Here is a 19,307-nt window from a genome sequence, read left to right as displayed (position 1 = left end):
CAGGCCACCAATCTTTCTGACAGCCAAATCATAGGCAACTTATTGGATTTGGTGGAGAAGGAGATCTTTATATTAATAATTCACTCTGTCCACGGCTGCATCTCATCTCCCACAGTGCTACGGAGATTGAGACCACGCGATGCACAAAGCAGGCGAGAAAATGCAAAGCTTGAATGGAAATAAACCTCTCACTGAACTCATTCTCTGCTCCTTTGGTCCCTCTGTCTTCTTATTTGTTTTTCCAATTGTATTTCACTACCTATTTCTTCTCGGCCATTCTGGTGGACTGGTGATAGCATTTCTGAGCGTTTCTTTAGCTCACATGGGCTGTCACAAATTCTTAGTCAGCCACAACAACCAATAATAAATTATCATCTTGAGTATGAGTATAAAGATTTCTGCACTTTTAATGTAAAAACATGGGTGAATTATTCTGACAAAAAATTGAAACAAAAATAGAAAAAATGAAAAAAATTTAAATACAAAAAATAAAAAGTCTGCTGAAAGTCTACTCTATGGAACAAAAGTTTGAAGAGTGGATTCTTCTGTCTCTTCTCATTCTCTTCCCCACTGAGCCATGGTGCTCTGACGCTGACACAACTAGAGCATTTTTCTCCTTTCATCCTCTCACCAAATTATCTTTCTCCTCCTTTCCTGCACCTCATTTTGCCCTTGCTAGTGGACTCTTGATGGTGATGGAAAGTCCAGTGTCCCACTGTGATCTGCTGTCCCTAATGAGGCTCCTCAGTCACACACCATATCAAATTAACATGCTGCACCAACCTATTACATCCCAAACCCACCAGTCCAGCCCCAGGCAGACCCACTGCCTCACCTCACTGCACCAGCGATCGCACTCCATGATTGATAAAAATTGATGCAAACAAAAATAGTAGAGCAAGACACAAAGGGAGAGATACAAACAGATAGAGAAATAGCTATATATATTAAATATATACCCAACTGTGTTTTTGTCATTGTCATTATCCTTTTGATGGAATAAGTAATAAGGGGGAAAGGTCAGAGATTGCCCATGTAAATAATGTCCTTTTCGATTTAGTCCAAGTCACTGACAAAGATTATGTAAAAATCTGTTTCTATTCTCTTTACAATAAATGACTGCAGCAAATGAATTTATTTTAATTACTTTGCATTGTTGTCATTTGGCAGAACATACATCTAAAAACATCTGGCTAGGCTCACCATTAGGGTTAGGATATGCCGCTTCAATGGGAGTGTATGCACAGAAGAGTGTGTTATGCTGTAACTATCCATCTGGCTAATTGGATCTCAAATCTTGGAACACACACTTGACATGCTCTGATAAGGTTATAATCTCCCTTGTGCCTTTATGGTGCTATTTTACTGTTTTAATTAATTAGTCACCCCAGCTTTAAGCATCTTGTCCTTTCATAGCTGTGAAAGAGGGAAGTCATATGCTGTGTGCACAGTCCAAATTACAGTTAGGTCATACAGCATTAATTGGCATATTGCACATGCATCCATATGCACTGTTCAGCATAGAGATGTATACAGATGTAAAAAAAAAAAAAAAAGGAAAAGGGTAAATGTTTAAATCAAACCACAATAATGGTTGGATTACCCTGTGAAGAGAGATAATGCTGTGCATCTCTGGAAGACAAACCCAGAGAAGGTCATTCCTGAATAAATGTCACCAATAAATTGCCTCTCAGAGAGAAAAATGACCCCTGGGTGATTTTAAAAGAAAACAACACTCCTATGAAAGAGCTTAGTCCATAGTCTATCATAGTAAAAATAGGGACATCCCAGACTACTGCCTTCTGGCTAGACTGACCAAGAGGACCAGAAACATAATAAGGAAAAGACTGATTTAACCTGTATAGCGGGCAGATACAGACAGGAGAAAGTGGACAGATCATTGGACACCAAAATGGCACATGACGACAAATGAGACAATGAAAAGAAAGACAGAACAAAACACACATTAGGACAAAGGACAATATGGCTTTATACAAGAGATGGCGAGGAAAAAAAAAATACAGACAGCTTCGGTTTGGAGATGCAGTGCTGGTTTAAGATGACAGCTTCATTACTGTGTGCCTGCTCTTCAAAACCTTCTCATCCAGCCAGTCGAGAGGCTTCCCCAGATGCATTACTTACACCAAAGCAGCAGTTTCGGGCTAGTCTCCTTGGACCGCTTTGCGCTTGAGCTCACACAGACACAAACAGACAAAAGCACGGACATGTTGCAGCTTTTCATTTCGTGTCATCAGTTAAAATCTTCTAAATTGTAAATGTTATAATTTCAAATCTGACTCACTGTCAGCCATAATAATAAGCATCTAAAAATTCATTACGCCTACATGAACGGAAACGAAATTCTCCATGAAATCAGTCTGTTACTCTGTCAGTACTTTGTCTCTCTGTCTTTCTTTTAACGTCTTTTTCAAAGACACAGAGTTAAAAATAAGCAATGCAACCGCAAGGGGGCACAAGCCAGTGTCTTCTTGTGCCAGTCCCAAGTCTGGATAAATGCAGAGGGTTGTGGCAGGAAGGGCATCCGACGTAAAACACATGCCAAATCAAACATGCGAATCGTGACAAAGGCTTCCATACCGGATCGGTCGGGGCCCGGGTTAACAACGACCGCCACCGGTGCTGTTGACCTACAGGGTACCGGTGGAAATTGGACTACTGTTGGTCGAAGACGAAGAAGAAGAGGAGGAAGGTGTGTTCGTAGGCAGAGAAAGAAGAGGAAAGCTAAGAATGTAGGACTGACAGTAGGGACTTTGAATGTTGGTACTATGACAGGGAAGGCTAGGGAGTTGATCGACATGATGCAGAGAAGGAAGGTGGACATACTGTGTGTCCAGGAGACCAGGTGGAAAGGTAGCAAGGCTAGAAGCTTAGGAGCAGGGTTCAAGTTGTTTTACCATGGGTCAGATAGGAAGAGAAATGGAGTAGGAGTTATATTGAAAGAGGATTTTGTGAGGAATGTTCTAGAGGTGAAAAGAGTATCAGACAGGTTGATGAGCCTGAAGCTGGAAGTTGAAGGGGTGATGTTCAATGTTGTGAGTGGTTATGCCCCACAGGTAGGATGTGAGTTAGAAGAGAAGGAGAAATTCTGGAGTGAGTTAGATGAAGTGATGCAGAGCATCCCCAGAGGTGAGAGAGTTGTCATTGGTGCAGATTTCAATGGGCATGTAGGTGAACGGAACAGAGGTGATGAGACTGTTATGGGCAGGTTTGGTGTTCAGGACAGGAACGCAGAAGGTCAGATGGTGGTTGACTTTGCAAAGAGAATGGAAATGGCTGTAGTAAACACTTTCTTTCAGAAGAGGCAGGAACATAGGGTGACGTACAAGAGCGGAGGGAGAAGCACTCAGGTAGACTACATCTTATGTAGACGTTGTAATCTGAAAGAGATCAGTGACTGTAAAGCATTGGTAGGGGAGAGTGTAGCCAGACAACACAGGATGGTGGTGTGCAAAATGATGCTGGTGGTGAGGAAGATAAGGAGGACTAAGGCAGAGCAGAGGACGAAGTGGTGGAAGTTGAAAAAGGAAGAATGTCGTTTAGTTTTCAGGGAGGAGCTGAGACAGACTCTGGGTGGTTTGGAGGTGCTTCCAGATGACTGGACTACTACAGCTAATTTGATCAGGGAGACAGGTAGGAGGGTACTCGGTGTGTCATCTGGAAAGAGGAAAGCGGACAAGGAGACTTGGTGGTGGAACGAGGCAGTTCAGGAGTGTATACAGAGAAAGAGGTTAGCTAAGAAGAAGTGGGACACTGAGAGGACTGAAGAGAGTAGACAGGAGTACAGGGAGATACAGCGTAAGGTGAAGATAGAGGTGGCAAAGGCCAAACAAAGAGCATATGAGGACTTGTATGCTAGGTTGGACACTAAAGAGGGAGAGGTGGATTTGTACAGGTTGGCCAGACAAAGAGATAGAGATGGAAAGGATGTGCAGCAGGTTAGGGTGATTAAAGATAAGGATGGAAATGTATTGACAGGTGCCAGTAGTGTGATGGGAAGATGGAAGGAGTACTTTGAAGAGTTGATGAACGAGGAAAATGAAAGGGAACGAAGAGTAGAAGAGGTGACTGTTGTGAAGCAGGAAGTAGCAAAGATTAGTAAGAGTGAAGTGAGGAGGACATTGAAGAGGATGAAGAGTGGAAAGGCAGTTGGTCCTGATGACATACCTGTGGAGGTATGGAAGTGTCTAGGAGAGGTGGCAGTAGAGTTTTTGACTAGTTTGTTTAACAAGATCTTGGAGAGTGAGAGGATGCCAGAGGACTGGAGGAAAAGTGTACTGGTACCAATTTTTAAGAACAAGGGAGATGCGCAGAGCTGTGGCAACTACAGAGGAATAAAGCTGATGAGTCACACAATGAAGTTGTGGGAAAGAGTAGTGGAAGCTCGGCTAAGGGCAGAGGTGAACATTTGTGAGCAGCAATATGGTTTCATGCCTAGAAAGAGTACAACAGATGCAGTATTTGCTTTGAGGACGCTGATGGAGAAGTACAGAGAGGGTCATAGGGAGTTGCATTGTGTCTTCGTAGATTTAGAAAAAGCGTATGACAGGGTACCGAGAGAGGAGCTGTGGTATTGTATGAGGACGTCTGGAGTGGCAGAGAAGTATGTTAGAGTGGTGCAGGACATGTATGAGAGCTGTAAGACAGTGGTGAGGTGTGCTGTAGGTGTGACAGAGGAGTTCAAGGTGGAGGTGGGTCTGCATCAAGGATCGGCTTTGAGCCCCTTCTTGTTTGCTCTGGTGATGGACAGACTGACAGATGAGGTTAGACAAGAATCTCCCTGGACTATGATGTTTGCAGATGACATTGTTATTTGTAGTGAGAGCAGGGAGCAGGTGGAGGAAAATCTAGAGAAGTGGAGGTCTGCTCTGGAAAACAGAGGAATGAAGCTTAGCCGCAGCAAGACAGAATACATGTGTGTGAATGAGAGGGACCCAGGTGGAACGGTGAGGTTACAGGGAGCAGAGGTGAAGAAGGTGCAGGACTTTAAGTATTTAGGGTCAACGGTTCAGAGCAACGGTGAGTGTGGAAAAGAGGTGAAGAGGCGAGTGCAGGCAGGTTGGAACGGGTGGAGAAAAGTGTCAGGTGTGTTGTGTGATAAAAGAGTATCAGCGAGAATGAAAGGAAAGGTGTTCAAGACGGTGGTGAGACCAGCAATGTTGTTCGGCTTAGAGACTGTTGCACTGAAGAAAAGACAGGAGGCAGAGCTGGAGGTTGCAGAGCTTAAGATGTTGAGGTTCTCTTTGGGAGTGACGAGGATGGACAGGATCAGGAATGAGTACTTCAGAGGGACAGCTCATGTTAGATGTTTTGGAGATAAAGTCAGAGAGGCCAGATTGAGGTGGTTTGGACATGTTCAGAGGAGAAACTGTGAATATATCGGTAGAAGGATGCTGAGGTTGGAGCTGCCAGGCAGGAGGTCTAGAGGAAGACCAAAGAGGAGATTTATGGATGTAGTGAGGGAGGACATGAAGTTAGTTGGTGTGAGAGAAGAGGATGCAGAGGACAGAGTTAGATGGAGGCACATGATTCGCTGTGGCGACCCCTGAAAGGGAGCAGCCGAAAGGAAAAGAAGAAGAAGAAGAGTTAAAAATAAGCCTCTGTGCTATGAAGGATATCAATCTAGAGTCATGATTGAAAAGCCTTGTCAAACAACACAAGGACAAGGTGAATCCATAGGTATTGATCCTGATGTGCGGGAACTGCATATTTGTAACTGCAGTTTGTACCAAAATGCAAGGTTACAGACAAGGTTCTACTCCAACACCTGTTTTAAGGTCAGCCTTCAGCACTATAAGATTAGATTAGTCTATTCAGGGCTTTCTTGCTATTGGTTATGTTTAGTACATTGCCTAGGCAACTTGAAGCTTTGTTGCAGCCATGTGTGTCTTCCTATCACTGCACCACACAACCCAGTATATTCTAATATGCTATGTACTGGGTTCATAACATTCTGCGTTTGTGTCCCTATAAGTGTTTATCCAGTGTTCTTGTGTGTATCTCTTTTTTTTTTTTTTTTTAGGTGCCCATCTGCTCCTGTTGTGTGTTTTAACAGCTGCACACTGCTAGCCACCCACTCTCGCACACTCACACCTAAAAAGCTCTCCTTCTCACCAGTTTGTCAACGGACCGAGTTCCTCTCCAATTTGACCGCAGTCACAACGAAAAACACGTCTGCAATGAGATTGGTGCCAGTCATTTCCCTGTCTGTTTCTATTTCGCAAAGTCTGTCACTGTCACTCTTTTGCTTAGTCTATATCTTTCCAGCCAGAAAAAAAAAAAAATAGTAATCCATCCAGCTTTATGACAAATACATACTTCACATATTGCATGTGTGTGTGAACAACAGTGGTATGCACTTCTGACTACATATAACTACCAACAGAGCTCGTGCATGCGTGCTGCAGGTACTGGGTAGCCAACTGCAGATGTGAATTCTGTCCTGTCTTTCGCTGCAGTGGCTGAGACGTGGATTAATAGTATCATTAATCTTACCTTTAAAATGAATGACTTCAGCACCTCCAACCTGCAGCAGAATGGCCAATCCCTCCCCCTGCACTCCAACCCCTCACTACCTACTCGACTATAATGGATGGATAGTGGATTTGCCATCCTATCCATTCTTGGCTTGGCACAGCCTGGCACAGTGGGATATCAGAGGCTAGCAGGAATGCTGGTGCCAGTACAGACCAATTTTTCTCACTGTTGCTGTTAATTCTTTGTCTTTGTCAATGTGTGTCTGTCTATGTGCACTCAGCTAGTTTTTTTTAGCATAAAGAAAACCCAAAATATTCTTGTCGGGGTGAGAATGGGAAAAAAATTGTTGTTTCTATTAAAGATTTCCCAGCTGCTGCTGTATATGACAATATGATTAAATAAAACTATGCATTTACTCACTCTGACTCAGGCTCTTCCTTTTTTAAAAATTATCATAAATATTAGGTTTTTTTCAGAAGACTTAGTAGAATTAAATACAGCATTGATCAAATGCAGGTAAACTAGGAAGGGACACATAAAACCTGGCAAAACCTGTGAATGTCAAATGCAGCTGCCTGTTTTGGTTGCAAAGCGGTCAATTATCTGGGAAATACTAAATTTTAGTCCACTGCCAACCTTAGAGAAAGAATAAGGAGTCACTATTGTAGGACTGTCCACAAAGTGTTTTTCCAGACCAGAATTGCACTCTGGAAATTGCACTGCCTTGTTATGTTCCATTACAACCACCTGCTTGTTTCTATCAATCTTTGAAGCTGTAATCTTTAATCATTTAGATTTGCTAGATTATGATGAAATCAAAACATAGAAATTCCAAACCCATGTATGAGCTACATCTATTCTCTTATTTCTTAATCATTAAGTTTGATTATTTTTTCAGGTAATGGATTAGATGCAATGTCAAACATACTATAATGAATAAAAAGTTGGTTTTCAAATATCTTGTCTTGCCTGAATACTAGTCTAAAGCTAAAAAGTTACATTTACAAACATTTATTTTTCCAAAATGAATCAGACAAAAGCAACATATTCTAGAAGCCAGAATGATAGCATGTTGGGCATTTTGACTTAAAAACATAAATCAATCATTTCAAAACCACTTGCTGCAATGATCTCAATTATCCAGCACTAACAGTCTGTGTTATAGCATATTTGATTCGATGGTTTTGCTCTTTTAGCCATTCAACAATTTAAAAAAACTAAACATTCTTCTCAAAGTACTTATGACATAGCAACTGAGTCTTCAAAATTATGCATGAAAGCATATTTTGAAAGTGTTTCCTTAAGAAACATTAAATTATCTAAATTATTATGAATTATATCAAAACAGTCCATAACAATGACAGTTAACACAATGGTTCAAGCTCAACAATACTGCATGCTTTAATATTTAGTGAAAATGTCAAATGCACAGACAACTGTTCCGCACCAAAAACGTGAACCTATACTTAAGTAGTCCTAGCTAAAGTGCTGCGTGGTATTCATCACTAAGCGAGGGGGTGGAAGGTTATCAGGCTGGAACTGGAGATTTCTCATTTCATCAATAAGTCATCAGTTCTCTTGCTCTTCCCCTCCTACCACCTCCTACACCTTCTGCTCTTCAGCTTCACCAAATGCCAAATGACCCTTCATACCACAGAGGCCACTGGCCATTATCCAGGAGGCCAGACACATCAACACACACATAGCCATAACCCTTTGGACTTTATGTCACTGTCAGTGTCGGGGAAACACAATACTATTTTTAAAACCTCAGTTTAGCCAGTTTTTCAGCACAATGCTGTTACACAGTTCAGTACAACCTTATTCTTCTTGCTCTGGCCAAGGAGCATCACATAAAAATTGCCACTTATTGAACCCTTCTTAGTTTTCAGTTCCTCTCATCATTTAATCCAAGTTTTCCAGAAAAAAGAACATCTGAGAAATCACTAACTATGGAACTAAAACACAATATACAACTGCAATTTATGTTGAGGATGATAGTTTTATTTTATAATTAAATTAAGACTGGGCAAATTAAGCTACAGTTTCACCCTGAAATATGTTGTTCACTTTAAAGGCTTCTCATTTCTATTCGGTTTTGTTAGAAATAAACCCAGCTCTGCACTTATTACACTATGCATTGTGATGACAAAAAAATTATCAAATGTTAAAACTAGTATGGGTCCATCATAGCACAAAAAAAAAACATATTTGGTATTATTGAATGTTGGTTTTGCATTAGTCAGTACCACCCTGTCAGATCAGTGTGTATTAACTGTCAGTCATTCCCTTTGGGATCAAGCAGATATGACATAAGTGAGTAGCTCACATATGACAAAATCTACCAACCACTAAATGGGGTATAAGACAACTTAGGGAGCAGGGTGGGTTAAGACATTGATTAATTTGTCTCTGATAAATAAGTAAATACCCTTTGGTGAATGGACAACCTACAAAAACAGTACTAAACTAAGAGCTTAGTTGGGAATTTTTAGATTTTTAAATGCTATTTCAGGTTTGTCTCGCCTCCTCAGATGTATTGTAGGAATGCTATGGACTCAGTCACACAGACACCCTGTGTGTCACTGCCTCTGATGACTTTAAAACATTACCTGCTAAACATAGTGACTTCTGCATGGAACATTCTCCTGTATCATGTGTTCAGCTAATGTCTGTTGCAACTTGTTGGCTCACTGATTTAATAAATTAAGTTCATAGATGTTTTGTTCTTTTCTTTAACTCAATTATTCTATTCAATATGTTCTTTCTAAAATTAACAGGGTTACATTTATTACTGCATTGCCTTAGTTTTTTGGTTGTTGATGTTATCATGCCATTTATTTAATACATTAATTTCAGTGTCTATAATATAAGTTAAAAGACAAAATGTACAAGGTGGTGTCAGAGTAGAAATGACAGCCTTCTGACTTTTTTTTCAGTATGTCGATTCCCACACTCTTTTAAAACAGTAGATTTTGCGAGGTGTGAAGGGAAGGAGAATGGTGTTAATTATTCACTTCCCTGTCCAGTTTTCAGCAACTGGCCTTGCAACCCATGCTTATTTATGGCTGCCTATAATCCGCTGGGGTAATGCATAAATGGGTGCTAAGGTAATTCTTAAACAATCCTTGAAAAGGCTCTGAGGTAGATGTAATGAAGAAGAAAACAAAACCAGATACCAGAGGATAATTGTATATACACTATACTACACTATACTAACCGCACACTAAAGCGTAAGTCCTATGCTATTCCTAGATGCTGAAAAAAGAAAATCCACCTTTGGGAAAGTTTTACTGTCTGTACATGCTCTAGATATTCCCCACATTACAGCTGGGGGCAATAAAAGCACGTTACAGGCCAAAAAATGTGCCACCACATGAACGTGCAATTGCCTGGGGCAATTTTCACTCATTTGAGTAAGTGAGGAGGAGTTGGAAACCATTCAGTACACATGACTCTATTCTTTTCCCTAAAATTGTACCCCTAAACTAACCCACAGGTGTTGTAATATGCATTTGCTCCCACTGTCTCTGCCTGTAGGTCTCTCTTCTGTCACTTTTTACTTTTCTGTTTCTGTTTTAGCCAGTCTCTCTAAGGTCTTTAAATTCAGTTAGGGTTTGGTCATATTTTACTACTCTCCATTTCATTTGTGTCCATTCACTCAATGAAGCCATTGCCAAACTGGTGATATTCCTGGCATTTCTGCTGTAGAGCCAACAGGGGGCTTAGCCTCACACTATTATGAGTAATTGAAATAATCAACTCCATTGCTAATGACTCATCTCCTTGGCACTGGATACTACATTCCACATAATTGGGAATATGGTGCAGGAGGTGCCAATGCTGGAAGACATTTCTCAAACAGCAAGTAAAAAGAGACAGAAATGGTGAACAGGCATCTATCACGAGTCAACCATTATGGAAAAATAAGGTCTTTCCGATAGGGGCACTAAATGACTGAGCATGACCTGAAAGATGGGATGAGGACAAATTACAACTCTGACACAGCGTGTACTAGGTTCATCACTTACATAAAGTATTTCAAACAGAAAAAGTCTGTGTCTGAAAACCCATCCAAAGACACACAATGTAAAGGACACTTTAGATGCAGTGGTGTTGCTATAGGTTGATGTCTGCAAGTAGACTGGAATGGAGAGTATTTGTTTGAGAGATTCTATCTTGCAAAATGTTTGCACAACAGGCCTCCTCCTCTAAACTGTGGGAAATCTCTCACATGGTTGTCTGCCTGCCGGGCCGGCTAGGGAGTATAAGAATGAGTGTGTGTTCATTGAGAAACAGTTTGACAGAGACTGCCCTGCAGTACTGGCCCAGCCTCTTGTACTTGTCAGTGTAACAAGTCTCAACAGCTACAACAATGTATGAGGAAATGGAGTCAAATGGAGCGATACACAGTAACACAGCAAATGTTTGTTAGTAACTTTTCTCCCCTTGTGATTGGGTGGTGGTGCTTGTGTTGAGATATGCAGGAAATTGTCATGCTGACAACTGAGGAAGTGTGAGACAAGCACACACTTAAAATGCTAAAAATATGGCCTTTAATACCATACCTAAACAGGCCAAAACACCGGCTGACAATTAGCAGAAAAAACGTCTTCTCTCAGACTCTCTCTCTCTCACACACACACACACCCAGCAGACTTACACTGATAAAAAAAAAATTGCACATGCAATGGCTGACACGTGTAGATGTAACAAACATTAGGGTCACTCTGGAAACAAACATGAAGGAAACATTGTAAAAACAATGTGGCTGTGCACGTCTTCACGTAACTGCAGGTGGTGCAGCAAGCAGTTTGTAGCAGCTTATGTGGAGGTGGGGCCAGCTTTTCAGGTTAAGGAACTCGTGACATTGCCCTCCAGCCGGACCATAAATCAGCCAGCTTAACCCCCACTAAGAATTACTCTTGGGAGAGAAAGTCATGGAGCACACAGCACACACAGAAAGACACAGGACCACACGCCTGCCAGTTCAGCTGACACACAAAGACACAAGCGGTAAATGTGTGCGTGCAAACATGGACACAGCAGCAGTGCACACTGTTATGTAAACGGCTGTGGCACTTTTTACCTCAGGCCTCACATGCCACACCTCCCATTATGTGGTCAGGTCTGTGTGTTTATGTGATTAAGGCGTGAATATTGTGTAATCAAGTAATTATTAAATATACCTCCATAATAGCACATCCAGTTTCTATAGAATGAAACACCTATTAAAAACATGACTCTCTGTGATTTATTTTAACGCGAAATTTAACATGTAATCAGTAACCCGATTTTGGTCTTCAAATTTCAAACTGAAGAGGTTGTAGGAATGAAAAAATAAAAGAGCAGGTGTACTACAACTAAGCAGTGTGCTTTAAAATGTATTCTATTAGAGTAAAAAAAAAAAACAAAATACAGGTTTACCACCTCTGATAGGCTACAAGGTAATTCTTATATATGTTGCAAACTTCTCAGCAAACTGAAGTTTGGGAAAAGAAATCACATCATTGATGGATTTTGAAAAACCTGATTTTTCTTTCCTCTCTATACAAAATTATTCTAATAATCCTGTAGCATTTTACTTAGGATTGTGATGGCTCATAGAATGTAAAAAGCAATGTATAGGAGAAGTAGGAAAGGCTATTCATTAACCATGAGACTGACCTCACACTTAGTTATGACTAATGATGTCACATGCTTGTACATAACTCACTATTAAATGCAACACCACTGTGCGAAAGGAACAAACTGTAGACTCTCTGCTCACCATCTTTGAATGATTGATTTAACTTGTTTTGTGACACTTTTGTAACAAAAAGTAAATTTTCATGTTTAAGTGAAAAAAGACCAGATGATAAATTAATACATATCTATTTGTCCCCTTTAATCCGACTCACTGAAATCATCACTGATGAAGCCAGCTGTTTTTAATGTCCCACAGTTAAACCGTGCTCACCTGAGTGCTGTCAAGTGACTGTCATCTTAATACACCAATTTTTTTGTAAGGTCCAATCACTGGTGAATCAGTATTCATAACTAAATCATGAATACACAAAAAAACACTCACATATCTCTAGAAATACAGTATAATCCATCATCAAGAAATAAAAAGAATATGGTGCAGGTATAAATTGGCCTAAAATGTCATAAAAATACAAACTTCTCATAGAACCTTTTGCGGAACAACTTAGTCACACTGTTGCTTTACTGTGTGATCACCACCAAATCTCTGCTAAGCGTACAATCCAAAGTGATTACACAACACTGAAGATTCAAATCTCAGGTGCTCAGTTTCAAGCGTGAGAAGATGTCTGAAAACACAAATCAAGATTTCCCAAGTTGATATGCAAGATTAAGTTTAGGATTGCCTATGTAAGACATTATAAATATTAATACAGCATATATATGATGTTAATTTACTGATTAATCTGAAACTATTTGTGTGTGTATCCGAGCATGTGTGTGTTAAGTTTCAAGCAGACAGCTCTTAAAAGCAAACCTTTAATTTATTTTCATGATTACATGTTTTACAGTAAACTATGGTAACAATTTCTGAGTTAATATTACCATTTCCCTATCGTTATAAAAACTGTGGTTGATGATTATGCTTTGAAGAAGCTGCCACTCTGGAGGTCTACTACTACTACTATCTAGCATCAAGTTAGCAAGGATCTCCCAGACACTCCCTCCATAGCATAACCCTACATCCTGAGCTGTATGTGTTGGCTGTATCAAAAAAAAAAAATCACTATTCTTGGCACTATACCCTTTTACTGTATCTAAACTTGTTTGGCTCATTGCAGTTACTATCAATTTGTTTTTTTGATTTTTATCTAAAGTTTGTATTTTAACATATTTTACCAATAGTGTGATAACAATGATATGATCACAAGATATAAATAAAAAAGTTTCTGTTGTGTTGGCATATTCTGGGTTGTTTACCCATCTGCACCAATCTGCGATAGCAAGGGCTGAGAGGAGAGGGAAGCTGTTAGAGTGACTACCTATAGCCAACAGTCTGAGAACTGAAGAAACCCCAAGAATTGTTAACAGTACAGGTTGTCACTGAATAACAAAAAGTATCCAGCCTGGAGAGTGAATACGAAAGGAGATGAAAAAGAGTAAAAGGATCAGAATGAGATGCAGGCCTCTAACTTCTTATGTTTGGTTCCTTTTTTGCTACATTGCAGCAGTCCAGGCAATGATTCCTCTCATTCCAAAATTCTGACTGTAGTTTTGTTTGACCACTATACTCTCAGAAAGAGAGAAGCAGCAATTGTTCTCTAATCAAAATTAGTATACTGATGTATTGGTATGAACATCAGCCCTGCACAGTGAGAGATGGTTAAAGAACGGAGCCAGACTCTTATTATATTATAAAGCGAACCTTCAGCAAAACATTAAACCATCCACTGCACCAGAGAGGCTGAATTGGGCACTATTCAGGTGTAATTGTGTCTACCTCTGTAAAAAAAAAGAAAATGTATGAGTTTCATTCATTCATTATTATTCATCTAAAATGTACAAAAAGCATTAAGGTTTATAAAAATTCCATGTGCATTTAGCCATGACTGAATATTAGATGCAAAATAATATTCTAAGTTTCTTCTTTCAGAGATTTGATAGAAGTATTTTGACATAATCAGGCTGTTTGCAGGTTAAGATACCAAATATTACCAATTTCACCATCTTACAAAAAAAGTCAAATTCCTAACTGTGCACCGCTTATGTTTCAGTCAAGTGTATTATTTATGCTTGTAAAATCATCCATCCATCATGTGTATAAATCCATGACTCATTATGAATATTTAAAATGATGACAGCAGAGCCAAAGAATTCCACTACTAGCTCTACTTAAACTAACACTTTGGCAGCTTAGTAAAAACAGCAGAAAAAGCAAGAACTGGCAATCGATAGATATGATGGATAATGGCAGGAAGCCTGAAAACAACACCACTACAAATTTCAAAAACACAAGCAACCAGCAACAACAAAACAAAACATAAAAAATGAAGACTTTATCAAATCAAACAAACAACCACTGCCAGCATACTTTAGCTTGTCAATTCAGACAAATGTACAACTGTGTCAAGTTCAATTTAAAAGGCACGGCAAAACTTGGAATAAGTTCAAGATTCAAGTGATACAGCAAAAGGCTTGTTCAGTTTTTTTCCTCTTACAGCCTTCCCCACCTGAGAGAGGTGATAAATCTTGAATTGTTGTGCACAGCTGAGGCAGTGACTGGGCCAGAGGTCAAACCAGTAAGACAGATGAAAACAAGAGATTGTCTGGAGGCCCATTAAAAGAAAATTGCTCAGGAGGGACAGAGACATTTGTGTTCTGCCTTTGTGAGAACAACAGGAAGAACTGTGTATATGTGTTTTATAAGAATACAATATGTGCGGGAGGGTGAGAGGTACCAGAATTGTAGGGGATATGATATGAAGTACTAAATACTGATATCTTGTAGTCATCCCAGCTCCACTGTAAGTTTAACTATGATACAAATATCTTTTGTAACATTCTGCTCTTGGGTACTATATTCTGTTTAGGAGAGGAAAACAACTGCCACATGTTTTGTTTTCTTCCCTTTCTGCACATTCTTGTTCTTTGTCATTGCACTGCTCACTTAGCCACAGAATGAATGTATGATCTGACACAGCTGTGTGGAGAATGTGGTTATGCTGAATTCTTAGGTTAACACAAAGCTATTGTTGTCACCCCCCTGAAAAAATGCCTTCCTGGAAATCCCAGCAAGTGGCTGTCTACATGTATACACAGTTGAGCAGAAAGTGCCTCTGCCTTTGTTGTTCCTATATACCTCTGAGGTGTGTTTTAAATCATTTATGGGCTTGCATGATTTCTGAGGTCAAATGTTTTGACATCTTTTGTGAGACAAGTCCTTTCTGCCCTGCTGCACCTGCCATGTAAAATGACATTAGGTCATCTGAGCCTCTTGGTTAATTCACAACATGAAAACATAATGAAATCACACTGGACACTTTACTAAGGTGTACAATATGAGGTCAGAGCAAACACACATTGAATTACTTAATTTAAAATTACTGAAGGTGTGATGGTGGATGGAGGAAGCTCAGTGACACAAGATTATGTAGATTATGATTATGTCAGTGACACAAGACCTTATTTTTAGAAAACTAAGGTCTCACAAAGAGGGGACTGAAAGTTTTTATGTACCTGCCATCATCTTCTGGGCCTCATATGGCTCCATGTACCCATCATTCTCGGTCGTCACTTTTTCCGTGGTGGTTTGAGTGCCACCAGCCTGCTCAGCATCAAAAGGGTCCGCATAGTCTTCAAGGATAATAAACTGCAGGAGAAAAAACAAGGCAGGTTAGATAGAGGGAAGAGGAAAGTGAATCCGTAATACAGGGATTCATCTTCCTGCTCTGTTGAGCACTACAACGAGTTGCATGACAGATAACTGCTGTGGCCTGGGACAGGACCAAGTGAAGTAACGGGAGAAAGGAAGTAAAGGGAGAAACACATAAATAACACTCCACCTCTCCATGTCACAGCACACCACCACAATGCCTTACAGCACGCTCTCTGCTACTGCTAGTTATCCTAATTATATGATAGTCCAGTGACAGGCCTACATTTTAAAAGCAGAGGAAAAAAGACCACAACTGCTCAACTTTCTTAAGAAAAACACTCGGCAGATTTATGCCGAACTGGCACTGAGCCACGGCTAATTGCCGTCTTGCTCTTTTGCTGAGCATTTTGTGCAGTGGATGGCAAATTAGGTGGATGTCCTGAGAACCAGAAATACAGCTCAAACCTTAAGGGAGCAGAGTGTGTGTCTACAGTGTCTTGGGGGGATATTTGTTTCCTTAAAATCTTTGTGTTATCTACCAGAATGCTGCTTGAAAAGCAAAAACCTTCTCTTTGAAAGGAAATAAACTCTCATTTGAGGCATCTGTTCTCCTGTACACTGCCTCTAATGAGGGGGTGTGAGTGCAAGAGTTCGGGCCAGATGCTATAAAAAAGGACTTATTCCTCTGTGGAGCCACCTGGCAGTGTAGTCGTGAGGTTACTCCAATAAAAACAAGGAAATACACCTTAGTGACCATGCAAATATGTACGAGATTGAAGTACACCCCGTGTCTCATGTTTAACAAAAAAAAGGATTTGGCGTCATTTTAACATGCTCATAACTCATTTGGAGGTTGGGCAGGGCTGCCTGGAGGTGGACGATGCCTCATGTCCGCAGTGCCTTCCCCTAGCCAGCTCTCATGAAAAAAAGCACTGTCCATCTTTGCCACAGAGAGAGCACGCCTCCAAGAAGCAAACTGCATATGCAGGCCACCCAAGAAACTACCCCACACACACATGCAAAGCCTCAGCAAAGCAAGAATGTAGATATGGTATTCTATATACAGTCCCCTTCCAACTTCCAAATGCTAAATGCTAGCAAGTTCACTGCGAAAAATTTGTAAGCTGCTTAGTGATAGAGGTATGCTGGCAGGTATATTCCTGCACAGATCATCTCTGCTATACATGGATTAGGAAATAATAGCAATGGAAGCAAGTATGTGGATGTGTTTCATAGCAGCTTCTGTGTGTTAAATCCATCTTTGTCAATATTCCCTCTCCTTCTGTTTTGGGGAAAATGTAAGTAGGTCTTTTTTTTTCTGCCACAACATAATTATGGGTTCCTCAAATGTTTTGCTTCTGTGAATTTAAACTGGGGGGAGAGATCCAATACAAACATCGTCCTAGTTTGTTTTTGTGCCACAACAAATATACATATTTCACTCACAAGTTCAATTAAAATTCAGCCCTTCTGATAAGCAGCATATTCGCATCCCAAGAGACCCCAAAACTGTCTGCAAATAATGTATGGCCTCAGTGTCATTACCATTTTGCACCTTGTTGCATAGAAACTCAGCAATCAGTAATCACAGCATGTGCCAAACCCACCTCAAATACAGTCACTGGAAAAAGAACTCAAATCTAAGAATAAGTAACCCTCACTGAAAAAAAGAAAAAAAAAAAAAACATGACCATGAATGAAGGCCAGTGCCCAGAAGACTCGTCTACATGTCATGTTGTAGCAGAGAGGCTTGAAAGGAAAGCCCACAAATGTGATCAAACATTTGTATTAGACGACAACCATTACTGAGTTTTAGCAGAACTCACACTTTAAACATCCTTCACCTTTTTACTTCTTGCACCTTCATCATTAGCCAAAGGATGTTTAGGCATGTTTCAGGAAATACCAGCAATCACTTGTTCGGTTACACTATGTTTGGAGCCACTCCAAATACATTACATCATCCCATGCCTTTCCTGTTGACATCACACAAGACAAATAAAGGGTGGGGTATGTAATGAAAACGTCTGATAACATCAGACAGAGCAATGTCTTGGGATTAAATGTAATCACAAATAGAAATCAAAGTCTGGATTTGAGATTAAAACTCACTTTGCTTGGCATGTAGTTTAGGGATCCACAACTTTACAAGGCAGAGAAGGTGGGGGGGAAAAAATCACTTAAAAACTCTCTAATATACGTGCTTCACTACCCTTTTAGTTTCCTGAACAATCAAAATTAGGCTCAGCCAGAGTCTAATAGCCCTGCTGGTACTGAAGGCAAAACAGAAATTTGCAATCAGTCTCAAGTGGGTTGTTCTGCCCTTTAAAAATATGTTCTGCATAGTCTGATTCAGCCACTTGATATCCCTTTCACATAATCTGCCTAAAATATTCTGTTTTAAACCATCTTGAAATAATATACATTTAGAATACATTGTAAAGTATCTGCAAATAAATAATTTAATTATAAAAGATTTCAATAAAATAAAAATATTAACTATATAGGTAGTAAGGTTATAAAAGTTTGTTATCAAAACAGTTCAAACAAACACACACGTGTTTATTATTGAGGTCAAAGTGTGTGGCTGAGTTGCGCTGGAGTGCATTATAAAAAGAGGGGGTTCTAATGTTTTGGCTACCATATTTACAATGAATGGGGCGCATTCAGACTTCTTTCACTTTTTTAAAATTTGCTATGTTGAATCCTGACACTTCAGTTGTTTAAGTTCTTTTCTTTTCTCCATCAATCTACTCCCAGTCCCTGAAGCTAAGAAAGCACCCACACAGTATGATGCTGCCACCACCATGCTTCACTGTAGGGATGGTATCGAGCATGTGATGAGCAGTGCCTGGTTTCCTCCAGACATAACTTTTAGAAAAGCCCAAACAGTTCAATTTCAGTTTCCACCGATTTGAGAATATACAGGATGTTTGGCCAGGTGACCAGTTCTTAAAAGACCAGTTCTCCAGGTTGTACCAAACTTCTTCCATTTAAGAATTATGGAGGCCACTGTGAGAACCTGCAGTGGAGCAGAATGTTTTTTGTAGCTTTCCGCAAATCAATGCCTTGCAATAATCCTCTTTCTAAGCTCTGCAGGCAGTTGCTTTGACCTCATGCTTTCTGCTGTAATACAATATGCACTGTCAGCTGTGAGGCCTTCTATAGAGAGGTGTGTGCCTTTCCATATCATGTCCAATCAATTTACTTTACCAAGGATGGACTCCAAACAAGGTGTAGAAACATCTCAGCAGTGATCAAGAGAAATGGGAGGTACCTGAACTAAATTTCAAGTGTTATTGCAAAGGGTCTGAATAGTCTGGTCAATGTGAAAATTTTATTTAAACGCTTATTTTATTTGTAAAAAAATTACTAACATAACTTGGGTATATTTAGTTGAGCAGTTGTTATTCCAGGCAGTAGCTACAGTGAAGTTCATCAAACTCTAATTTAAGCTGAAAACAAACCAGTT

The 19,307-nt window shown here is 40.0% G+C and overlaps 1 protein-coding gene across 7 annotated transcripts in view; it reads right to left on the bottom strand.

The window, feature by feature from the left end:
- The window catches only part of LOC137113660 (SH2 domain-containing adapter protein F-like), a 94,287-nt gene that overhangs the window by 62,248 nt on the left and 12,732 nt on the right, over positions 1-19,307 (bottom strand). For all 7 annotated transcript variants that reach the window (XM_067495291.1, XM_067495287.1, XM_067495288.1 and 4 more), the window contains exon 2: positions 15,697-15,829. In XM_067495291.1, the coding sequence (XP_067351392.1) occupies positions 15,697-15,829 (133 nt within the window). The remainder of the gene's footprint in view (positions 1-15,696; positions 15,830-19,307) is intronic.

Source organism: Channa argus, chromosome 2, assembly GCF_033026475.1.
Source record: "Channa argus isolate prfri chromosome 2, Channa argus male v1.0, whole genome shotgun sequence".
Lineage (NCBI taxonomy): Eukaryota > Metazoa > Chordata > Actinopteri > Anabantiformes > Channidae > Channa > Channa argus.
The sequence above is the reverse complement of the archived record's forward strand: the minus strand, read 5'-3'. Positions and strand labels throughout refer to the sequence as shown.